This window comes from Rhinichthys klamathensis, unplaced genomic scaffold, assembly GCF_029890125.1.
Source record: "Rhinichthys klamathensis goyatoka isolate OS25496 unplaced genomic scaffold, OSU_Roscu_1.1 h1tg001217l_1, whole genome shotgun sequence".
Classification (NCBI taxonomy): Eukaryota; Metazoa; Chordata; class Actinopteri; order Cypriniformes; family Leuciscidae; genus Rhinichthys; species Rhinichthys klamathensis.
Window position 1 is genome coordinate 32,029 of NW_026607386.1, and position 22,737 is coordinate 54,765.

Below are 22,737 nucleotides of genomic sequence, written 5' to 3' on the forward strand. Positions count from 1 at the left end.
TGAAATATAGTAGTGCTGTAATATATATATATTAGGGGTGTAACGGTTCACAAAATTCACAGTTCGGTTCGATACGCTACACTTGTGTCACGGTTCGGTTCGGTACGATTCGGTACGTTTCCGATACAGCGAAAAGAAAGAAATGCCAGAGAAATTTCCTTGATTTAATTTTTTTAATTACATTTTTATTAAAACTAACATCATAAAGTATGATATTTTTTTTTTACTTTGAGCAATGATGGAGCTATACTTGCCTTTTCTTAGGAGCTTATAAAACAAAACAGCTCCTTGGACAAAATGAAATGTAATATTGTAGTTGTTATAAACAAAGGTTTATTTTAGTTCAGATTAACATTTGAGGGCAGCAACTGTATTCATAATGTCAAAATAAAACCGACATAATGTTACTTGAAAGCATTATAGCCTATTCCTGCCACACTCCCATGGTTACAGTGAGTAGTGTTACTACAGTAAACCCATGGTGAATGTTGCTGATCTGTGGACACTGGATAGTTCATTCATGGCACAATGTTTCTTCCTGGTTTCCACGTCAGCGCTGTTTGATCCGTTAATAACAGAGAAATGTGAATGTTTCTCTCTAGATCTCGCAGCGATGTTATTACTTCAGTTGCGAATTCAAATGTTTGCTTCACTGGATTTGGCTGTGTAGTAACAGTGCTAATGATGAAGATCGGCTCGCGCTGCTTTGGTCCAAACTGATAAACGGTCCGTCAACCACACAATAACGAGTGGTTTCGTTCCGCTTACATTTGCCATTTGATGTTGGGCAATGTTGTGGTCACGCCAGCGTCTCTTCATTATGAGCGCGCTTGCCACGCGTGACGCGCCTACATTTGAAATAACGAAATTTTGCTCGGCAGGAAAAATGGTCCAAAAATGCGTACCGAAAACCGAACCGAAAGCCTCGTATCGAACGGTTCAATACGAATACGTGTATCGTTACACCCCTAATATATATATATATTTTATGAATTAACCAGAGCAAGAGAGAGAGAGAGAGAGAGAGAGAGAGAGAGAGAGAGAGAGAGAGAGAGAGAGAGAGAGAGAGAGAGAGAGAGAGAGAGAGAGAGAGAGAGAGTGTGTGAGAGAGTGTGTATGTGAGAGAGAGAGAGAGAGAGAGAGAGAGAGAGAGAGAGAGAGAGAGAGAGAGAGAGAGAGAGAGAGAGGAGAGAGAGAGAGAGAGAGAGAGAGAGAGAGAGAGAGAGAGAGAGAGAGAGAGACTAATAGTGAAGTTTGTTGGTATAATTAATTACAGTGAAGTTATCGCCTCATTGCTGAGAAATATAATGTAGCTTTCAGTAGCGAAGCGGTTTTATTTATAAACGTCACGGTCAGAAGTTGAAAACCAGATCCTGAACGGTTTGGTGTTCGTGCAATTTATTTTCTTTACAAATAAAGTTCCCACCTCAATATAAAGCTGTGAGCGAGCGCACACACACGTCTGCCTCACAATACAACATTATAAAGCTATCTTTGTGAATAAACGTGTCGTCCTTGTCTTGTAGTGGCTTTTAATTCAAATGGGAATCGGATATGTGTGTTTAGAAGCGGGTCGGATACCCAGATATCGGATATGAATCTGATTTAAATCCACATTTGGAAGTGCCTCAGATCGGATGCAGAAGAAACAGATTTTTGTGTTTACACGTGTGCAACAAACTCCGATCTGTGTCAGATGCGAGTAAAAGATCGGATATTTCGTGCCAGTGTAAACGCAGCCGGATCAGATACAATTCAATAAAACTAACCATATATAACAGCAGAATAAATAGACTCGTTAACTTTACAAAGGGAGCAGAAAACTCTTCCTATAGTGCTGTTGATGTCAAAGATTGTGTGCATCAAACTCCACACTATTTCGGCACAATTGTATGTTAGCTACCTGGTAAAAGTCAAGACATCATCCTCAAACACCATGAACGAAACATCAAGACAAAGAAAATATAACCCAGATGATATTAAATACATTAGACCTCGCTCACAGAGAACGAAGATGATTTGAGCTCACACACACTGTCTTTGCAATGAACCATTTGCATTAAACCACTTTTCAACGCAGTTTCATATAAGGCATATTAAGGGTCCGCTTTCTATAATATTAATGCATTTCAATGTTTGCTTGTTGCTATTGTAAAGCTCTCCAGTGTGTTGATGATGTAAACTCTTGATTTTAGCAAAAGCCACTGATTTAATGAACTGCTCATCATTACATGTTGACTTCATGAGTGTGTGCCAGTTGTCTGAGTGTGTGTGTGTGTGTGTGTGTGTGTGGTGTTTCCCCAGACGTGACCCTGTTCAGTAACGTTTCATTCCTCGTCACTCTTTTCTAATTGATCGTTAGACTCTGAGAAGATGAAGCTACAGTGAACAGAGCTGAACGTCTCTTTCTTCTCGCCACTGTTTTGAGTTTCATCAGATCACCTGATTCTTTTATTTCTCACAGATTAGATACCAAGTGTCCCGCTGAATAATTAAGAACTTAACGCACCACTAATTAAGATGTTAATTAAAATACCTAGGGATTAATTAGGAGCGGGCTGAGGTGACACAGATGGTGCGAGCTTGTAATTGTGTAACTAGATGATGCTACGAGATAATTAACATGAAAAACATTTACAGTAGATGCTCACGTGAGCTTGTGTTGTCATTGATCTCTGGCTACTAGAGATGGTTAGGGCATGAATATCAATATTAGCTAGATGTGTGATTCATAAAGGAACTTGTTTAACAATATACTCACGTCTGTGTTCGGTTAATCTTCCTTTCTGAACTATAGCAGCCATGTGTGAATACTCTGAAATATCAGAATAACAAGATTTATCTTCATTTGAACAGTGAAAACTGTGAAGCAAACAGGTTTGACACGCAGCCATGTATGAAACTATTTTTTTTTGTCAATGAAATGTACTATATTTTATTTTGATAGTTTGTTTTTAGGGGATTTTTTTATACTTAATTGTAGTTATGCTGTATTTATAATCCATTTATTCACTTTTTGAGCATTGACCTGAAAATGAAATGTCCAACATAAACTCTTATAAATCTTGAATGCTTTCAAGAATCTCTTTTTAAAGACGGCACCGAGGTCTGCCACCCGACCCGAGCCCGACGGGTCCCGAAAAACTCATGGTTTCGGGTCGGGTTTGGGTTAATGTTTAATGAATAGCCTGTAAATAGTTGTGCAACTGCGCAAACTTTGTTTTGAAGTTTAATGTTTGAGTTCCAGAGGAATTTGTGACCGTTTCACCTGTTCAACCTCCTCAAAGGTTCGTAATTAGTAAGCTTGTGCTTTTTCTCGTGTGTGCTGAGGGGGCGATGAGCTTTGGGGAAACGGTGTTTGTACATGTATTTTTTTTAATTATCGTTGCAAGCAATTATAAAATACAGAATATTGCAACAACAAAAAAGGTGTTTACTGTGAGAAACGCACCTCGGGTTCAGGCTTAAAATATGACCGTAATGGTCGGGTCGGGTTAAATGATTTCGGGTACGGGCCGGGTTAAAAACTTTTAAAAGTAACAAAATTTTACATGTATTGTTATGAAAAATCCACAAAAATACTATTTTAAATTTTTATATGAAATATATATTTTCAAAATCACGTCTTACTCTAAAACTGCAAGAAAATCAAAGCCATAAATCTAAACAAGCTGTGTCCCGAATCTGAGGCTGATCTCTCAGTAATCGAGCGTTCAGTGAGTGTGTGCGGCTGCAGTACCGAACGCTTCCACTAGAGGAAACTCTCCATTCATTTACAATGCGCTCATTTTCCACCGCGAACAATACAAGTGTGACTATTCTTTTCAGGACCATTTAACCTTTTAAAATCATGTCCAAGACTTTTTTTTATACGTGTTCACACAGCAAGTGTCAAAACCTTTACCAAGTTTCGAACCATTCCGTTTAAAAAAAATTTTTTTTTATAAGAGCACCAGATGAACACTGTAAATGAGCACTTGAATAAATGCCTCACAATTGTGTGTATAAGGTTGGAAAAGTTAGTACTACAAAAAATTTCAGTGATCAGCGACAAATTATATTTGGCCACAAGTCTTTAAAAGAGTCTCGATGTCAGCGCCATATTTCACGGCTTCACTTTTCACCAATAGAAGAGAGTGAAGGGGCGTCGTCCATCTTTCTTTACAGTCTTTGATCAGCGCTGGGTAATTCTGGCCCAGATCTCTTGAAGACTCTCGCTGCTGGCCGGCGGACCGCTAACCGACGTCACGTACCCCGGATAGCGCTCGAAAAACTCGGGAGCGGGACAAGTCGGGCTCACCTGTGCCTCGTCAGGCGAGGACACGAGTGGAATCAGTTTGGCGTGAGCGTAATCGATCTCAAAGCCCTCGAAAATAAGCCCCACCCCCCAGGCCCCAAGCCCCGCCTCCAGGAGCCGGGACACCTTCCGAGCCGCGAGCACCATCCGGATGTACTCGCTCTCCTCCAATCGGAAGACATCACTGGATAACGGCTTACGGGGAACCAGAACAGTGAGTCCAGGTGTGTTGGGAAACGGCGTGAGGAACGCGACATGTTCGTCGTCTTCCCAAATTCGCCAGTGCTTTTCTTCTCCGCGGATGATGCGCGGGAACAACCCGGAGTCGGAGGATTCGCCGAGAAAGGTGTGGTTTAAAGGTGCGTTCGGTTCGGGAAGATGAACACGGATGCGATTCTTAACCGCCTCTAGATCGGCGTCGGTCCAGCGCGGCCCGCTTCTGGAACTGATGTACCCGGGATCGAACGCTTGGAAGTCCTCGTCCGGGGCGAGGTGAGCTTTCCAGTGGGACTCGAGGCCGTGGAGGGGGACGAGGAGGAGCTCGGCCCGGGCCCGGCTCTGCGGCGTGTGGACCAGAGCGCAGCGCTGAACACACAGACTCTCACACAGCAGGAGCGCGACGGTCCTCGCGGCCCGTAACACACGCAGGAACTCGTCCTCGGGGGCGTGGAAGAGGCTGTGTGTGTGAGTGTGTGTGTGCGTGACGACAGCGACCCCTGGTGTCCACGGGGAGGAGTGCAGGAACGCCTGCAGATCTGAGGTCTGCCAGAACACACACTTCTCCTGGAGATCAGACACGCATGAGGACATTCTGGGAGACAGATATTAAAATGATAAATGATAGATTCAATTATTTATTTAGTGGATCTCTGGCTTACAGACACACACACACTCACACACACTTACAGACACACTCTTACAGACACACACTCTCTTACAGACACACACACACTCTCTTACAGACACACACTCACTCACAGACACACACACACTCACTCACTCACTCACTCACAGACACACACACTTACAGACACACTCTTACAGACACACACTCTCTTACAGACACACACACACTCTCTTACAGACACACACACACTCACAGACACACACACACTCACTCACTCACTCACTCACAGACACACACACTTACAGACACACTCACACACATACTGTTACAGACACACTCTCTTACTGACACACACACACACACACACACACACACTCTCTTACAGACACACACTCACACACATACTCTTACAGACACACACAGACATACTCTTACAGACACACACAGACATACTCTTACAGACACACTCACACACATACTCTTACAGACACACACTCTCTTACAGACACACACATTCACATTCATACTTTTACAGACACACACTCACTCACAGACACACACACACTCTCTTACAGACACACACACACACTCACAGACACACACACTCACAGACACACACACTTACAGACACACTCACACACATACTGTTACAGACACACTCTCTTACAGACACACACACACACACACGCACTCAGAGACACACACACTTACAGACACACTCACACACATACTGTTACAGACACACACTCTCATACAGACACACACACATACTCTTACAGACACACTCACACACACTTTCTTAGAGACACACTTACAGACAAACAATCACACTCTTACAGACACACACTCACTTTCACTCACTCTCTCTCTCTCTCTCTCTCTCTCTCTCTCTCTCTCTCTCTCTCTCTCTCTCTCTCTCTCTCTCTCTCTCTCTCTCTCTCTCTCTCTCTCTCACACACACACACAGTCAGACATTTCTGTACCTTCCTAATAAGCTTCCGAGTATCACAGCACAACTGTTAAAAACCCACCGCTGACTTATTTTCATTAGCATCTGACTGAGAAACAACACGGTAAAGACACGAACAGCTCGAGCTCAAACTGACTTCCGCGTGACCATCTCTCTCCATCCTGAATATCCTGAGGAACAGCGCCTCCTGCCGGCCGGAAGCGGAACTGCGGCGTGAGTTTACACTCGTCCACCAGGGGGCGCCAAAGCCTCAGAGAGTGAGAGTCCAGAAGCGCGTCATCGCAACAGCTCCGGGAGAAAGGCGTCCATTTGCTCTCTGTACAAGAGAATCAGTATAAGTGATTACCTAATGTAAATATTCTCATTTGTAGTTCTCTACTAATGTAAATCTTTTTTTCTTTTTCTCATCTTTCATATAACCTTACAATGACATTTAACATCCAACATAAGCCAAACAGATATTGGGGAAAACATATAACAAATCTTACATTGTACAGAGTAAAACATTAAATTCTACAAATTATTTTTTTAAATATAAGAGATGTTTTTATACACTTCTTATTTAAAGTGAGTGATTGAATTCAATGAGTCGTAGAATATTTTAAGATCTTTACACTAAACCGGCAGTGTTACAGTTACAGTAAAACAATAATAATAAAAACCTTGCACATTTCATTTAGTCAATAAACAGAATAATATCTATTCACAATTATTTCCTTAGAGTGCATGACTCATGGGTTTCTGGTTTGTTTGACTGAACCGGTGAAATCCGGTTAGAGCGTGTTAAAACCACACACACACACACACACACACACACACACACACACACACACACACACACACACACACACACAAGAGTGAATCACACACTCCCTAATGACTCTCTCTCTCTCTCTCTCTCTCTCTCTCTCTCTCTCTCTCTCTCTCTCTCTCTCTCTCTCTCTCTCTCTCTCTCTCTCTCTGACTGTTCAGTCTTAACGTGGTTTGTTGGGATAAATAAAACGTGTTATAAAAGCACTTTGAAATACAAATAAAATAGTGCAAGACGACGTCATGGGGGGGGGGGGGGGGGGGGGGGCAGACTGTGATCTGCCTTCTGTGAAAGTCAGATTTGACTGTATATAAAACAATTAAATAAATGTAAATAAAAACAATACTATCGACACATTAACAATTTGCTCTTACCCTGTGAAGTGTCACTGTAAACTAATAAACTGAGTTGAAATCTGATTCTCACACAGGGTAAGCTCTGTCTCTCTCTCTCTCTTCCTCATACGCACGCGCGCGCGCGCATACACACACACACACACGCACGCACACACTCTCTCTCTCTGTCTCAGTCGAGTCTGATTCAGAGGATCAGCGAGTTAAACACATCATCTGTGAACACAACTCGTTTCACTGCAGACTAATGACTGATTTATGTTAATGACACAGTTATGTTCATATAACCCAAAGGGTCAAAACTGGACTGTGTTAAAAACACACACACACACACACACACACACACACACACACACACACACTCTCTCTCTCTCTCCTCTCTCTCTCTCTCTCTCTCTCTCTCTCTCTCTCTCTCTCTCTCTCTCTCTCTCTCTCTCTCTCTCTCTCTCTCTCTCTCAGACACTCACACACACCCTTAATCTCTTGATGAAGATAATGTGGTATTAACCCACTAAACTGAGGAACAGTCGATCAGATTCTGTCCTTTCTGTCTCTGAAACACACACTGCAGGTCAGAGTGAAGATCTCACAGCGATTTCTTTGACTGTGTGTGTGTGTGTGCAGTTTGTTACAAGAACGGATGTCCAGGATTCGGCTCACACACCCGTGAGAAACCTGCAGTTCAGACTAAACACACATTCATCTGTTCCTCAGTCACACGAGAAAATTCTCATACACACTCATACACACACACACACACACACACACACACACACACACACACACACACACACACACACACACACACACACACACACACACACACACACACACACACACACACACACACACACACACTCATATACACTCAAACACACATACATACAGACAAACTCTCATATACACTCAAACACACACACACTAATACACATTACACACTCCCACTCATTCATAAAAACAAACACACACACAAACTCTCATATACACTCAAACACACACACACACACGCACACACACTCACACACACACACTAATACACATTACACACTCCCACTCATACATAAACACACACACACACTGACTCACTCACATACACACTTACAAATACACACACACACACACACACACACAAACTCTCAGATACACTCAAACACACAAACTCTCATACACACTCAAACACACACACACACACACACACACACACAATCATACATACACACTTACACACACTCACTCATACACACACAAACTGTCATACACACACACACTAACTCTCATATACATTCATTCAAACACCCACACAAACACTCATACATACACTTACAAATACACACACTAACAAATAAACACACCATACACTCTCTCTCTTTCTGACACACACACACACACACCATACGCTCGCTCTCTCTCTCTCTCTGACACACACACACCAGGTAACTCAGGATAAACCCCGTGTGTGATCATGCGTGTGATCAGTAAGGTCACAGTGGACTGAGACAGTAATACTCGAGCACTAGAGGAGTAAACCCCGATGACGTTCAGAGAGTGTGTGTGAGAGAGTGTGAGTGTGTATGTGTGTGAGAGTTTGTATGTGTGTGTAATGTGTATTAGTGTGTGAGAAATGTGTATTAGTGTGTGAGATTGTGAATGTGTATTAGTGTGTGTGTGTTCTTGAGGCGGAGGTGATCAGTATTAGAGCTCCTGTGTGAGATCAGGAACACACACACACACACAGGGGCGTAGCAGCCATTATAAAAGTGGGGGGGACAAAATGGTGTGGTGATGTGACCCAAAGGTCAGTCCTTCCAGAAAAATGCGGAGTTTTTTTGTGATTGTTGCGGGCAAAAATCCTTGATTATGCGGCGATGGAATATGCAGGATATTTGCAATTTTATGTGATGAAATTGCGGGAACTTACAAAAACTGCGGTTTGATGAAAAAGAGAGAAAAAGTGATTCCCCAACACCCTGTTCTCACTAGGCTACTACCTTAATGTAAAGAGCTATTTCTTATTACTTCCTATGATAAGCAAACATACTACATCACAGAAAGTGCTGGAATATTTAATCTTGTTTTATTTCAGACCTTAATAAACACATGGCTCAAACTTACAAAACATTGATGAGTCAAACAAGTTCTGTAGCTTTACAAAAGGAATATGCTACAACTTCAGTAAAAATGAATAAATAAAATATGAAAAAAATGTTTCCTGTTTTACAGTTTTTTTTTTCAATGATGTTCATGTCGCGTAATTACGTCACTTCATAACGTTCCCATGGCAACAGGGGGAAACGGCTGCTCTCGTGTGAAGCAAACGCAACATTTTTCAACTTTCTGCTAAGATGTATGTGACTTTTTTTTGCAACAAAAATGCGGGGATTATGAAATCATACAAGCCCCGCATATTCTGCGTGGAAATCGGCAATTTATACGGCAAAAGTGCGGCGTATTTGAAAAAATGCCCCCGCATAAATATGCAGACTTTGGCTGATTATTGAATCATGCGATCGCATAATCGCGTTTTTCTGGAGGGACTGAAAGTTGATGTTCATAATAATAAATTCTAGATGGAATAGCAATTGGCATTTTACAGCACCCTAGTGCCAATTTTGGGAACATGCCATGATAGTTTACAGCAACCTATTTTTGTGAAATCATACTCGAAATAAAAAAAATATTGCAGGACTTGGGACTTTCAGACAACTGTGGACATCTATACTTTATTTTTATGAAATAAAGATATTTTATGATATTTACAATATTTCAGTTAAACTACACTTGAACAATAGGCCTAACTTTTATCTTACTAACAGTTGGACCAAAAAAAGTGTTCAATGAGTACATAACAGATTACATATAGCCTACAGTAATTTTATACAACAGACATTTTATAAAAAAATATATCAATAAAACCTAAATCAATGTATTCGGTATTGGACATCAATTTAACATTGACATTAGATGTTGAATTTACATTGAATTTTGGTCACCCCGACGTCGCAACCAAAATTTAACCAAATATCAACGTCTTATGACGTTGTGTGCCTGCTGGGAATAATCTGTTATGTCTCATTTAACAGACGCTTTTATCCAAAGCAACAGGTAGGAGAGCATTTAACACACACTCGGCACAATCCGGCGCGACGTGACGAGGTCCATACGGGTTCTGTTGTCTTACACTTCTTACAGCGTTACAGTAGGTTAAATCATAATAAGGAAACTTTACGTGTGATTCATGTCATCGCGACATACTGTAACAGTGTGTGTTTGAAAAAAAAATAATGTAGTCCTCTGCTTTTTTTCTGGGGTGCATTAGACGGCCAAACAGCAAAGCGACTAAACAAACACGAAAATTCGCAAGAGCAACAACAGATTTGAAGCTCATGGCAGACGCGCCCAATAGATGCTTCGCGCTGTGATTGGCTGAATGTTAGCTCACTCAAGTCTAAGTAACAAATCAGAGAACACGGGCGGAAATATTGGCGCGGAGTAAAAAAAAATGCGGGGGACAGAATCACCTGTTTCTAAAAGTGGGGGGGACGTGTCCCCCCCGGTTGCTACGCCCCTGCACACACACACACGTGTGTGAGATCAGGAACACACAGACACATACACACACACACGTGGAGGCGTAGTGGAAACCACAGCTGTGTGTGTTTGGGCTGTAAACTCCATTACACACACTTACAACATCAGCTCCTGAGGGGTTTCCCGTGCACCCTTGAACAGTGTGTGTACTATACATATATAAACACACACACACATATATATGAAAACTAGTGAGTAACGTAACCCATTACACAACACACTGTAGGAAATATAAGCGGACTACTTTATGATTTTGGATTCCTTTTGACTTTTAGGAAACAGATTACATAGATTTGAACGGGATAATCTACTATAGTCACATAAAACTAAAATGTGTTGAAAATCATCAACAAAATGAAGCACATTAAACATTACCAGCTGGTGTTTGTGATGGAACTGCAGGCGTTTGCGAGTTTATGAAAAGGTAAAGCATAAATGTGTACAATTTAAAAATGAAGATACAGTCTGAGAGAGGGTGTGTGTGTGTGTGTGCTGAGGTCTCTTGACTGGTGTAACTCCAACAAAATATTTAAAAGAAAAATATTTACTGCCATTTTGTGAACATTAAGTAATAATGTAACCAATAAAAAAGTAAGCAGTCTCAGTTATGACCATTATAAAATGTAATATTGAACTACAATATAATTTAGAATCTGATGATGTAATCCAGCCGAGTTAAGTTATACACTAATAACTGTCAAGATGTTTGAGGTAAAATTTTAGGCAAAAATGTGAACAATGAGCAAAACATGTTATAAAATATTGGAGAGCAGATTCAGACACAAGCGTTGCGTTTGATGGCGTCTTTAATAGAAAACAGTGAAGAGATTTAACAACACACTCCATGACAGAGCTAGCATGTTTAGCTAGTTTTAAATAGCATATTTACAAGCAACAGGTTCAGTGTAACAACTGTGATGATGCGGCCCCTTGCTGGACGAGGATGAATCAGAGAGTTTAATAGTGCAGACGGTCTCCAGTGTTCGACCAGAACCTAACCGGACCCGGCAGAACAGCACCGGACCAGAACCTAACCGGACCCGGCAGAACCCTGGGCTTTAGCTTTGCTCCTGCGGTTGTTGGCGGACCGAACTTCCTCCATGAGATCCGTGAGATATTTGATTTCCCGACTGATGGACTCTGCTTTCTCCGCCAGCTCGCGGTTCCTCTTCTCCAAGTCGGAGCACTCGTGGGACAGAACCTCCTGCTCGGCCCGCTTCTTCTGCCGGTACCCGGGTCGCGGCAGTCTTATTCTGCTCCATCTTCTTTAGCTTCTTCTCCACGACTTTAGGAGCGCCGGGAACGGCCTTCACTCGGCCGGTGACGACTGGATCCGGGTCGGTTCTGGAGTAGGGTTTGGTCCTGGAGGATCCTGCGGGATTCGGATCTGGTTGGTGAGTCGGGGATTCCGACACTGAGATTCCACTATCGCTATCGGATGAATCGTCGGTGCTGCTCGCCTCCTCTTTCGGGCTCAGAACCACCACGATGTGAGATGGACTCAGACTGAGCATGATCCCGGGAGTCCGAAGCACGGACACTTCACTTCCAAGATCTAACGTGTCGGCCGGATCAGGCTCGGATTTGATCTCGACGGGGGTTTGCGATGGTTCTGGGACGGGAAGGTCGAGGGTCAGCGCCAGACCCAGATCTGAGGAGCAGAACGGGAGGGAGTCCAGGTCCAGATCCATGTCAGTGTCCAGGCAGGCCAGCAGATCTTCTGGAGAACTGGGCGGCTCGTCCGAGTCACATGACCCGATCAGAGAATCCAGGTCGAAGTCACTCAGGTCTAATTTCTCCGTCATCCAATCCATGCCAGAGAACACATCGCCTGTTAGAGAGAGAGAGGGGGAGAGAGAGAGGGAGGGAGAGAGAGGGGGAGAGAGAGATAGAGAGTTTATTAAATGCAATGCATTTGTGCTACCAGTTATGAACTGGAATAAGCCACACAAACACTGCAGTAACTAATGGTTGTTTATTATTATTATAATATCATTAGGAAACTAATATAGTTTTCAGTAATATTTTGAATTTTTATTTTAGTTAAAGTTCAAACTTTAAAAGTTTCTGCCATTTTTATTAGATTTAATCATGTCTGGTTTTTATGTATATTTCAGTTTTAATCAAAATAAACTGCATGAAAATCACAAAATCAAATCAAAATGTGTGTGTGTGTGCAGTGAAGTCACCCAGTGTGTGTGTGTGCAGTGAAGTCACCCAGTGTGTGTGTGCGCATTGAAGTCACCCAGTGTGTGTGTGCGCAGTTAAGTCGACCAGTGTGTGTGTGTGCAGTGAAGTCACCCAGTGTGTGTGTGTGCAGTGAAGTCACCCAGTGTGTGTGTGCGCAGTGAAGTCACCCAGTGTGTGTGTGCGCAGTTAAGTCGACCAGTGTGTGTGTGTGCAGTGAAGTCACCCAGTGTGTGTGTGCGCATTGAAGTCACCCAGTGTGTGTGTGCGCAGTTAAGTCGACCAGTGTGTGTGTGTGCAGTGAAGTCACCCAGTGTGTGTGTGTGCAGTGAAGTCACCCAGTGTGTGTGTGCGCAGTGAAGTCACCCAGTGTGTGTGTGCGCAGTGAAGTCACCCAGTGTGTGTGTGCGCAGTGAAGTCACCCAGTGTGTGTGTGTGCAGTGAAGTCACCCAGTGTGTGTGTGCGCAGTGAAGTCACCCAGTGTGTGTGTGCGCAGTGAAGTCACCCAGTGTGTGTGTGCGCAGTTAAGTCGACCAGTGTGTGTGTGTGTGCAGTGAAGTCACCCAGTGTGTGTGTGTGTGTGCAGTGAAGTCACCCAGTGTGTGTGTGTGTGTGCAGTGAAGTCACCCAGTGTGTGTGTGTGCAGTGAAGTCACCCAGTGTGTGTGTGTGCAGTGAAGTCACCCAGTGTGTGTGTGTGCAGTGAAGTCACCCAGTGTGTGTGTGTGCAGTGAAGTCACCCAGTGTGTGTGTGTGCAGTGAAGTCACCCAGTGTGTGTGTGTGCAGTGAAGTCACCCAGTGTGTGTGTGCGCAGTGAAGTCACCCAGTGTGTGTGTGCGCAGTTAAGTCGACCAGTGTGTGTGTGTGTGCAGTGAAGTCACCCAGTGTGTGTGTGTGTGCAGTGAAGTCACCCAGTGTGTGTGTGCGCAGTGAAGTCACCCAGTGTGTGTGTGCGCAGTGAAGTCACCCAGTGTGTGTGTGCGCAGTGAAGTCACCCAGTGTGTGTGTGTGCAGTGAAGTCACCCAGTGTGTGTGTGCGCAGTGAAGTCACCCAGTGTGTGTGTGCGCAGTGAAGTCACCCAGTGTGTGTGTGCGCAGTGAAGTCACCCAGTGTGTGTGTGCGCAGTGAAGTCACCCAGTGTGTGTGTGCGCAGTTAAGTCGACCAGTGTGTGTGTGTGCAGTGAAGTCACCCAGTGTGTGTGTGTGCAGTGAAGTCACCCAGTGTGTGTGTGCGCAGTGAAGTCACCCAGTGTGTGTGTGCGCAGTGAAGTCACCCAGTGTGTGTGTGCGCAGTTAAGTCGACCAGTGTGTGTGTGTGCAGTGAAGTCACCCAGTGTGTGTGTGCGCAGTGAAGTCACCCAGTGTGTGTGTGCGCAGTTAAGTCGACCAGTGTGTGTGTGTGCAGTGAAGTCACCCAGTGTGTGTGTGTGCAGTGAAGTCACCCAGTGTGTGTGTGCGCAGTGAAGTCACCCAGTGTGTGTGTGCGCAGTTAAGTCGACCAGTGTGTGTGTGTGTGCAGTGAAGTCACCCAGTGTGTGTGTGTGCAGTGAAGTCACCCAGTGTGTGTGTGCGCAGTTAAGTCGACCAGTGTGTGTGTGTGCAGTGAAGTCACCCAGTGTGTGTGTGCGCAGTTAAGTCGACCAGTGTGTGTGTGTGCAGTGAAGTCACCCAGTGTGTGTGTGTGTGTGTGCAGTGTGTGTGTGTGCAGTGAAGTCACCCAGTGTGTGTGTGTGCAGTGAAGTCACCCAGTGTGTGTGTGCGCAGTTAAGTCGACCAGTGTGTGTGTGTGCAGTGAAGTCACCCAGTGTGTGTGTGCGCAGTTAAGTCGACCAGTGTGTGTGTGCGCAGTTAAGTCGACCAGTGTGTGTGTGTGCAGTGAAGTCACCCAGTGTGTGTGTGTGCAGTGAAGTCACCCAGTGTGTGTGTGTGCAGTGAAGTCACCCAGTGTGTGTGTGTGCAGTGAAGTCACCCAGTGTGTGTGTGCGCAGTGAAGTCGACCAGTGTGTGTGTGTGCAGTGAAGTCACCCAGTGTGTGTGTGTGCAGTGAAGTCACCCAGTGTGTGTGTGTGCAGTGAAGTCACCCAGTGTGTGTGTGTGCAGTGAAGTCACCCAGTGTGTGTGTGCGCAGTTAAGTCGACCAGTGTGTGTGTGTGCAGTTAAGTCGACCAGTGTGTGTGTGCGCAGTTAAGTCGACCAGTGTGTGTGTGCGCAGTTAAGTCGACCAGTGTGCGTGTGTGCAGTGAAGTCACCCAGTGTGTGTGTGCGCAGTGAAGTCACCCAGTGTGTGTGTGTGCAGTGAAGTCACCCAGTGTGTGTGTGTGCAGTGAAGTCACCCAGTGTGTGTGTGTGCAGTGAAGTCACCCAGTGTGTGTGTGTGCAGTGAAGTCACCCAGTGTGTGTGTGCGCAGTTAAGTCGACCAGTGTGTGTGTGTGCAGTTAAGTCGACCAGTGTGTGTGTGCGCAGTTAAGTCGACCAGTGTGTGTGTGCGCAGTTAAGTCGACCAGTGTGTGTGTGTGCAGTGAAGTCACCCAGTGTGTGTGTGTGCAGTGAAGTCACCCAGTGTGTGTGTGTGCAGTGAAGTCACCCAGTGTGTGTGTGTGCAGTGAAGTCACCCAGTGTGTGTGTGCGCAGTGAAGTCGACCAGTGTGTGTGTGTGCAGTGAAGTCACCCAGTGTGTGTGTGTGCAGTGAAGTCACCCAGTGTGTGTGTGTGCAGTGAAGTCACCCAGTGTGTGTGTGTGCAGTGAAGTCACCCAGTGTGTGTGTGCGCAGTTAAGTCGACCAGTGTGTGTGTGTGCAGTTAAGTCGACCAGTGTGTGTGTGCGCAGTTAAGTCGACCAGTGTGTGTGTGCGCAGTTAAGTCGACCAGTGTGTGTGTGCGCAGTTAAGTCGACCAGTGTGTGTGTGTGCAGTTAAGTCGACCAGTGTGTGTGTGTGCAGTTAAGTCGACCAGTGTGTGTGTGCGCAGTTAAGTCGACCAGTGTGTGTGTGTGCAGTTAAGTCGACCAGTGTGTGTGTGTGCAGTTAAGTCGACCAGTGTGTGTGTGCGCAGTTAAGTCGACCAGTGTTTGTGCAGTGAAGTCACCCAGTGTATGTGTGCGAAGTGAAGTCGTCTAGAGTGTGTGCAGGGAAGTCTTTAGTGAAGCCATCCAATATGTGTGTGTGTGTGCAGTGGTCACCAAGTGTGTATTTGTGTGCGCAGTTAAGTCGACCAGTGTGTGCAGTTAAGTCGACCAGTGTGTGTGTGTGCAGTGAAGTCACCCAGTGTGTGTGTGCGCAGTTAAGTCGACCAGTGTGTGTGTGCGCAGTTAAGTCGACCAGTGTGTGTGTGTGCAGTTAAGTCGACCAGTGTGTGTGTGTGCAGTTAAGTCGACCAGTGTGTGTGTGCGCAGTTAAGTCGACCAGTGTTTGTGCAGTGAAGTCACCCAGTGTATGTGTGCGAAGTGAAGTCGTCTAGAGTGTGTGCAGGGAAGTCTTTAGTGAAGCCATCCAATATGTGTGTGTGTGTGCAGTGGTCACCAAGTGTGTATTTGTGTGCGCAGTTAAGTCGACCAGTGTGTGTTTGTGCAGTTAAGTCGACCAGTGTGTGTGTGCGCAGTTAAGTCGACCAGTGTGTGTGTGCGCAGTTAAGTCGACCAGTGTGTGTGTGCGCAGTTAAGTCGACCAGTGTGTGTGTGCGCAGTTAAGTCGACCAGTGTGTGTGTGCGCAGTTAAGTCGACCAGTGTGTGTGTGCGCAGTTAAGTCGACCAGTGTGTGTGCGCAGTTAAGTCGACCAGTGTGTGTGTGCGCAGTTAAGTCGACCAGTGTGTGTGTGCGCAGTTAAGTCGACCAGTGTGTGTGTGCGCAGTTAAGTCGACCAGTGTGCGTGTGTGTAGTCCTCACCTTTACTCTGCCCTGGCTCAGATCGAGGAGTCCAGGAGAGCGACTGCAGCTCTTTACACCCTACAGAAGCGTGAGGAGAGGGAGAGAGGGGCGAGAGACATGAGGAAGAGGAGAGGGGTGAGGAAGACCCTGCAGAGAGAGCGCGCTCCTCGTCTTCGTCCAGCAGGGGCCCGAAGGGGTCAGCCGTCAGAGATGAGGGCCCCAGGATCAGGGCCTCCACACTCAGAGACATGGCAGAGGCTCAGTGTGTGATGATGGGGATGAAGGTGAAGGGGTTCGAGCGAGTGTGTGTGTGTGAACGCGGTGGTTATGCTGTCTACAGCAGCAGAGCTGTGGGTGGAGGACACGGGAGACCTGGAACACAACATCAGGGCATTAGGGACCAAAACACTCTTACATCTGAACATTTCTACATTTATTCAGACTCCTTCAACATCTCACATTATCTCAGTTTATTCGCTATAGTTTTGAAAATGGTAATAAATATGACAAGAACTCAGTTGATATTTGACTGGTTTTGTCCGTCCTTCTGTTAAACTCTCACACATGAATTATGTTGAATATGTCAGTTGTTAAATTTAAAGGCCAATAATCTTGAGTATTCTAGTAATTTTGAGGATGGAAAATATCTGGAGGGCGTAAACGGCATTCACACACATTATTAATCACGCGGTTAAAAATAAAGTTCAACGGCAACAGGTGTCCACATCTGTGAGCTGCATCAGCACTTAAACGCTCATTCATTATTTAAAAATTTGTTAATTTTAATATAGTACTATGACGAATGCAGGTGTTTCTCAAAGGTTAACGTTAACACCCGAACTTACATGAAAGTTTTTTTTTTTTTTGGTAGAACTGGTTCTGGTTGCCCAACCCTTGCTGGAGGGAAGATTTAACACAACAAAAACTGGCCCTTATTTCATAAAGGAAATAAAACTTCCCTAATCTTAACCAGTTGTGAATATCAGCACCATAAACCAGTTTATCCAGTCTCTAAACTGCATTAAGGAATTCAAGTATAGCCCATTAAAAAAACACCCTACAAATTTACTTCCCCAATATTTACCAACCCTAAACTCCTCCTCACAACTATATTTAATTTAACCCAGTTAGTAAAACGGATCTGGGCAGGAATTTCCCCGCCCTTCCCGACAACATTTCCTAATATGGTCATAAGACCGGTTATCCCCGCCCCTTTGTTCCTGCAAATGATGACGTGTCATTGACGACCTCGCGCCATTTCCAGCGCTCACTATGGGGCCCCGGTCACGCGGAAAGAGCGCGCGCGCCATTTTGTGGTGCCACGTTGCCGTTAAAAAGTCCCGATTGTTTATTTTTATGGATAAGCGCGTGTCAGTCAGTCAAAACAAAACGGACGAATCAAAACAAACGGAGATCGTTTGAGAACACACTATAGTCAGCAACACCGTATTGTTGAACGTCAAATTCCGTTAGTTTAACAAATACAACAGCTTTTCAAAAGTTGGACGAGTTTATGACAATCCGTATTATTACACCACTACATCAAATGTCAAGAGATGAGATATACTTACGCCATTTTGCCAAAAAGAGCCAGTGCACTTGACCTCTGCACTGCCGGATTCGCCGCCGCGTATGTAGCCGCTGCAAGCCGCTAAACTGCCATGATTCCCGCGGGAGATGTCGCTGTGTGCGGAGAGATGGAGGGCCGGAGAGAGAAAACGTTGTAACGGCGGCGCTTCCGCTTATATACTCACACATCACACCCACACTGTGACCTTCCGCCGCACCCAATCTGCTCGTGTCGCTCCGCCCCGTGTGTGGATGATGATTGGTTTCTGAGCCTGTCAAAATCTAGCAAACAAATAGTTCCTAAATATTTGCGTTCTCAAGGGATGTACGGGTGAAGCTCGAAAAATTAGAATATCATGCAAAAGTTCATTTATTTCAGTAATTCAACTTAAAAGGTGAAAATAATATATTATATAGACTCATTACATGCAAGGTGAGATATTTCAAGCCTTTATTTGTTATAATTTTGATGATTATGGCGTACAGCTTATGAAAACCCCAAATTCAAAATTAGAATATTGTCCAAAGGTTTTCTTAAGCTGTAAGCCATAATCATCAAAATTATAACAATTAAAGGCTTGAAATATCTCACTTTGCATGTATTAGTTTCACCTTTTAAGTTGAATTACTGAAATAAATGAACTTTTGCACGATATTCTAATTTTTCGAGTTTCTGTAGATCATGTATGATGAGCTCAGACAGGAAACAGAAAGGAACCGGGGTTAAATTAGATAGATAATGCAAATAAATAACTGATTTTAAAAGTGATAGCTATGAAAGGTTGGCAAAGAGGTAATTCTAAATGATTATTCCTGCTCGTATGCTCAGATGATTCATTATGGATTGGAGAAAGAATGGCATTAAAATTAAAATACACATGAAATTTAATCAAACAGCAATTCAATTTCAGGAAAAAGGTTTTATTAATATTTGACACTTTTGCAAACATACAGCATAGAATAGGGGTGGGCGAGGCACAACCTGTAACACACTTGTTTGAAATACTTTTAATAATTTAAATAATAATTACTATGTTTTGTGTAATAGCTGTGTTTTGTGGTGTGCTTGTTGTCAAACTCAAAAATGTGTTTATTTTTAAATATTAAAATTAAAAACGTAATAATTGTATTTTGAGAAAACTTAAATGCGGGAAAAAATAAATACTCTGCACCCTATACTTAGGTCTACAAACTATAGTTTGTATAAATGTTTAAAATGTTATCTGATCTAATAAAAAATATATACAAGACAAACTAAAATGTTTTCTCAATGAAATACAATTATCAAGTTTTTCATATAAAATAATGACATTTTTTTTAATAATTAAAAATAAACTAATTTTAAGAAAGTCAAAAGCGTTGTTTTGTGCCCCGCTCTCCCCAACATGTCACACGAGATAAGAAATTGCACGAGACCCTATATAAAGCCACCATTAATTAATAACTTGTTCACCATTATACAATATTATAACACCAAACCAGTCCAGTCACATCTCATTATCAATTAGACTGTTGAACATTGATCAGCGACGTCTAGCTATTCTTATGTCTATAGTGTGTATGATTTTGTGTAATTGTTTAATGTATCAGATTTTGGTGAAATGCTGGCTATTACAATTCTAGAAGCTGTTAAATAGTGGCAGTGTGGAGCTGTATATGTAATATGTTTTCTTTTTCATATTCCTCTGTTATTTCTGTTCATTTTATTATTGTTGGGGTTTGTTGATGATAGTGTGTTGTTAACCCAAGACAAATTTCCCCATGTGATTTTTTTTTAAAACCTTTTTTTAACCTTTACCTACAAATTTCCATTTCAGGGACAATAAAGTATCATTGACTTAATTTCATATCCCTTCCGAGAGCAGTTTATCTCTCATGTCCATCAGCTCTGTCAGACCGGCCTGAATCTGTCCCGCCACCTCACAGATCTGCTGTGCGAATCTGCTCTTTGCCTCTTTCTTTAACTTTTGGGAATTTTTATCCGTGAAGAACAAATCCATGCCGAGTGCGAACCCCTGAATCACACCGGAGGATCTGTTCATCACGCCGAGAGCCCCCGACGTCCCGCCTGCGATCTCGACTAGCCTCACCATCTCTGCAGTCTTCACCCTCACACCTTTCAGTTTCTCCATCTCTGAGTTGATATCATTCAAGTAAACCTCAATGCCGCTCATCTCACTTTGGTACTCTTTCAAGATCGACTCCACCTTTTTCCGGACCTGATTTGTTTTGACTTTCTTGGTGATGGCGGCGGATGCGCCGGTGACCCCGCCGGCGGCCGCGACCCCGACCCCGAGCGCGGCGACCGCTAGAGACGCGCCCATAGTCGCGGGAGCTAGCAGGATTCCCGCCACGACCGCCGCTCCGCCGACCGCTCCGGTCGTTCCTCCGGTGATGCTGGCGATCCTCGCCCCTTTCTGTGTTTTATCCAGGCCTGCGGCCACGGCCTCGAGCTCGGAGATCTGCCTTTGCAGAGAGCTTGCACAAAATGGCAGACGAGAAACATAGCGCTTAAGAGCATTTTTAAAACGTTCCTCTCGGTCCATGTCGGCCCTGCAAAGATAAAAGTGCATAAATGAGTGCATAAATGTATGAAATGAGTGCATAAATGTATAAAATGAGTCCATAAATGTATAAAATGAGTGCAACTCGTGCTACTGTTGAAAATTTTGGCCGATACCGATAACCGATATATTGGCCGATAAATCTAAATCCACATTTTTATAAAAAAATTTAAGAGCCTGTTTGCAAAAACAAAAGTCTCACCATTATAAGCCATGTCCCAAACACACAATTGTGATGTTCTCATTTTAATTTTATGTAGCCGATATGACAGATTTTGCGCTGCACATGTTGCATTGAACATTATTTTCCTTTTTGAAGGGATTCCAATCATATTTCAGCAAATTCAAAAGCATCACGTTGAACAGTCGCATCTGTGTCTCAGCTGAAGGAAATAATACATTATTTATCAGCTTTAATATAACGATAACGATTACAGTAAAAATTAACATACATCGGCCGATACCGATATGGTGGCCGATATATAGTGCATCCCTAGTTGAAATATATACATATATAAATATAAAGAATCTAATGATTTACTTTACCTGGAGTCTGAATCTGATCGATCCATAGATCCTCCTGACACATAAAAAAACACAATTTTCTATTAAGTGTGTTTAACCACAAAATAATTCAGCTTTAACATGTATTATTCCAGTATCTGCTGCATAATTAGATTGTAAAACGTTTGAGTTTATTTTATTACAAATTGTATTTCTATAGCACTTTTCCAAACAAATCAATGCAGTTCAAAGTGCTATACATGCAAAAAACAAACAAACATAGATACAATAGTTTTTTTTTAATTAGACCCATTAAAATACAGGAATTAGAAGTTTATAAGGATTAGCTAAGGCATAAAATAACTGAAAATGAATAAAAACATATTAAATATATATTTTAAAAATGCATCATAAGATATTACAGGAATATGTTTTATGTTTTATATTTTGCATAAATAAAATATGTTTTAATTTATGATTTTTAACTTAAACCCATTCATATTTTCAGCACATCTTACTTCCTCTGGAATGTTATAAGGTTATTGGCTAAAAGAAGGCTAAAAATCATAGTTTTCTATATCATAAAGCTCCTACTCAAACAGAAATGAATATAATTTCAATAAAGGCATTAAAATAAAGTGTTTTGTGTATTTGTCTCTTACCGTTCCCCTTCCAGCTTTTGCTGTCCTGATGGAAAGAGAGCAGAGCTTCAGTCAAATCTGAATATCTTTACATGGTTCGATACAAAATATCAAATCAAGAGTTGTTTATTATAAAAGAAACTACTTTACAGCAAGCTTGAGATGCTATTCTCTACATTCTTGAGCTGAACTTCAGACGTCGACTTTAAAATCACCAAAACACATCAAATATAAGAAGTGACACTTGATCTGATGAATGACAAATACTTTATAATGTATACTTTTATGTCCTTTTATTGAGGTAGAATCATGAAAGTAAATGACCTGCGAGTCCCTGTCCTGAAATCCCCCGTGACCCATCAGATCTGCCATGATAAAGACATCCCTCTGTGTTTTGATCTGGAAACACACATTATGTCATGATTTAACACTGTGTTTACATCTCAAACCTTTCATTAATGACAGTCAACTATTTTAGCTACAGGGTTCGTACACTGTAAAATGAAATTCCAGGACTTTCAAGGAGTTTTCAAGCACTA

General features: G+C 43.1%; 3 protein-coding genes across 3 annotated transcripts; all 3 read right to left on the bottom strand.

The window, feature by feature from the left end:
• Positions 1–4,109: 4,109 nt before the first annotated feature.
• On the bottom strand, positions 4,110–6,237 carry LOC130079662 (uncharacterized). The gene is made up of 2 exons (XM_056245003.1): positions 6,128–6,237; positions 4,110–5,108 (listed from the first exon to the last, which is right to left on the bottom strand). The coding sequence occupies exons 1-2, from the start codon at positions 6,196–6,198 to the stop codon at positions 4,175–4,177; spliced, it is 1,005 nt and encodes a 334-aa protein (XP_056100978.1). The 5' UTR covers positions 6,199–6,237; the 3' UTR covers positions 4,110–4,174.
• A 5,619-nt stretch (positions 6,238–11,856) lies between these two features.
• Positions 11,857–18,651, bottom strand: atf4a (activating transcription factor 4a). Its single transcript, XM_056245007.1, is given in 4 exon segments — positions 11,857–12,097; positions 12,099–12,697; positions 16,939–17,292; positions 18,492–18,651. Coding segments are annotated over 3 exon segments (1,032 nt in total). The 5' UTR covers positions 17,171–17,292; positions 18,492–18,651; the 3' UTR covers positions 11,857–11,896.
• A 1,655-nt stretch (positions 18,652–20,306) lies between these two features.
• Positions 20,307–21,828, bottom strand: LOC130079669 (apolipoprotein L3-like). The gene is made up of 2 exons (XM_056245010.1): positions 21,600–21,828; positions 20,307–21,042 (listed from the first exon to the last, which is right to left on the bottom strand). The coding sequence occupies exons 1-2, from the start codon at positions 21,623–21,625 to the stop codon at positions 20,334–20,336; spliced, it is 735 nt and encodes a 244-aa protein (XP_056100985.1). The 5' UTR covers positions 21,626–21,828; the 3' UTR covers positions 20,307–20,333.
• Positions 21,829–22,737: the final 909 nt, after the last annotated feature.

Coding starts and splice junctions, on each gene's coding strand:
- LOC130079662 (XM_056245003.1), bottom strand. CDS start 6,198: ATGCTAATGAAAATAAGTCAGCGGTGGGTTTTTAACAGTTGTGCTGTG. Junction 5,109..6,127: donor CTCGGAAGCTTATTAGGAAG/GTACAGAAATGT, acceptor TCTGTCTCCCAG/AATGTCCTCATGCGTGTCTG.
- LOC130079669 (XM_056245010.1), bottom strand. CDS start 21,625: ATGGATCGATCAGATTCAGACTCCAG. Junction 21,043..21,599: donor CGATCAGATTCAGACTCCAG/GTAAAGTAAATC, acceptor TTATCTTTGCAG/GGCCGACATGGACCGAGAGG.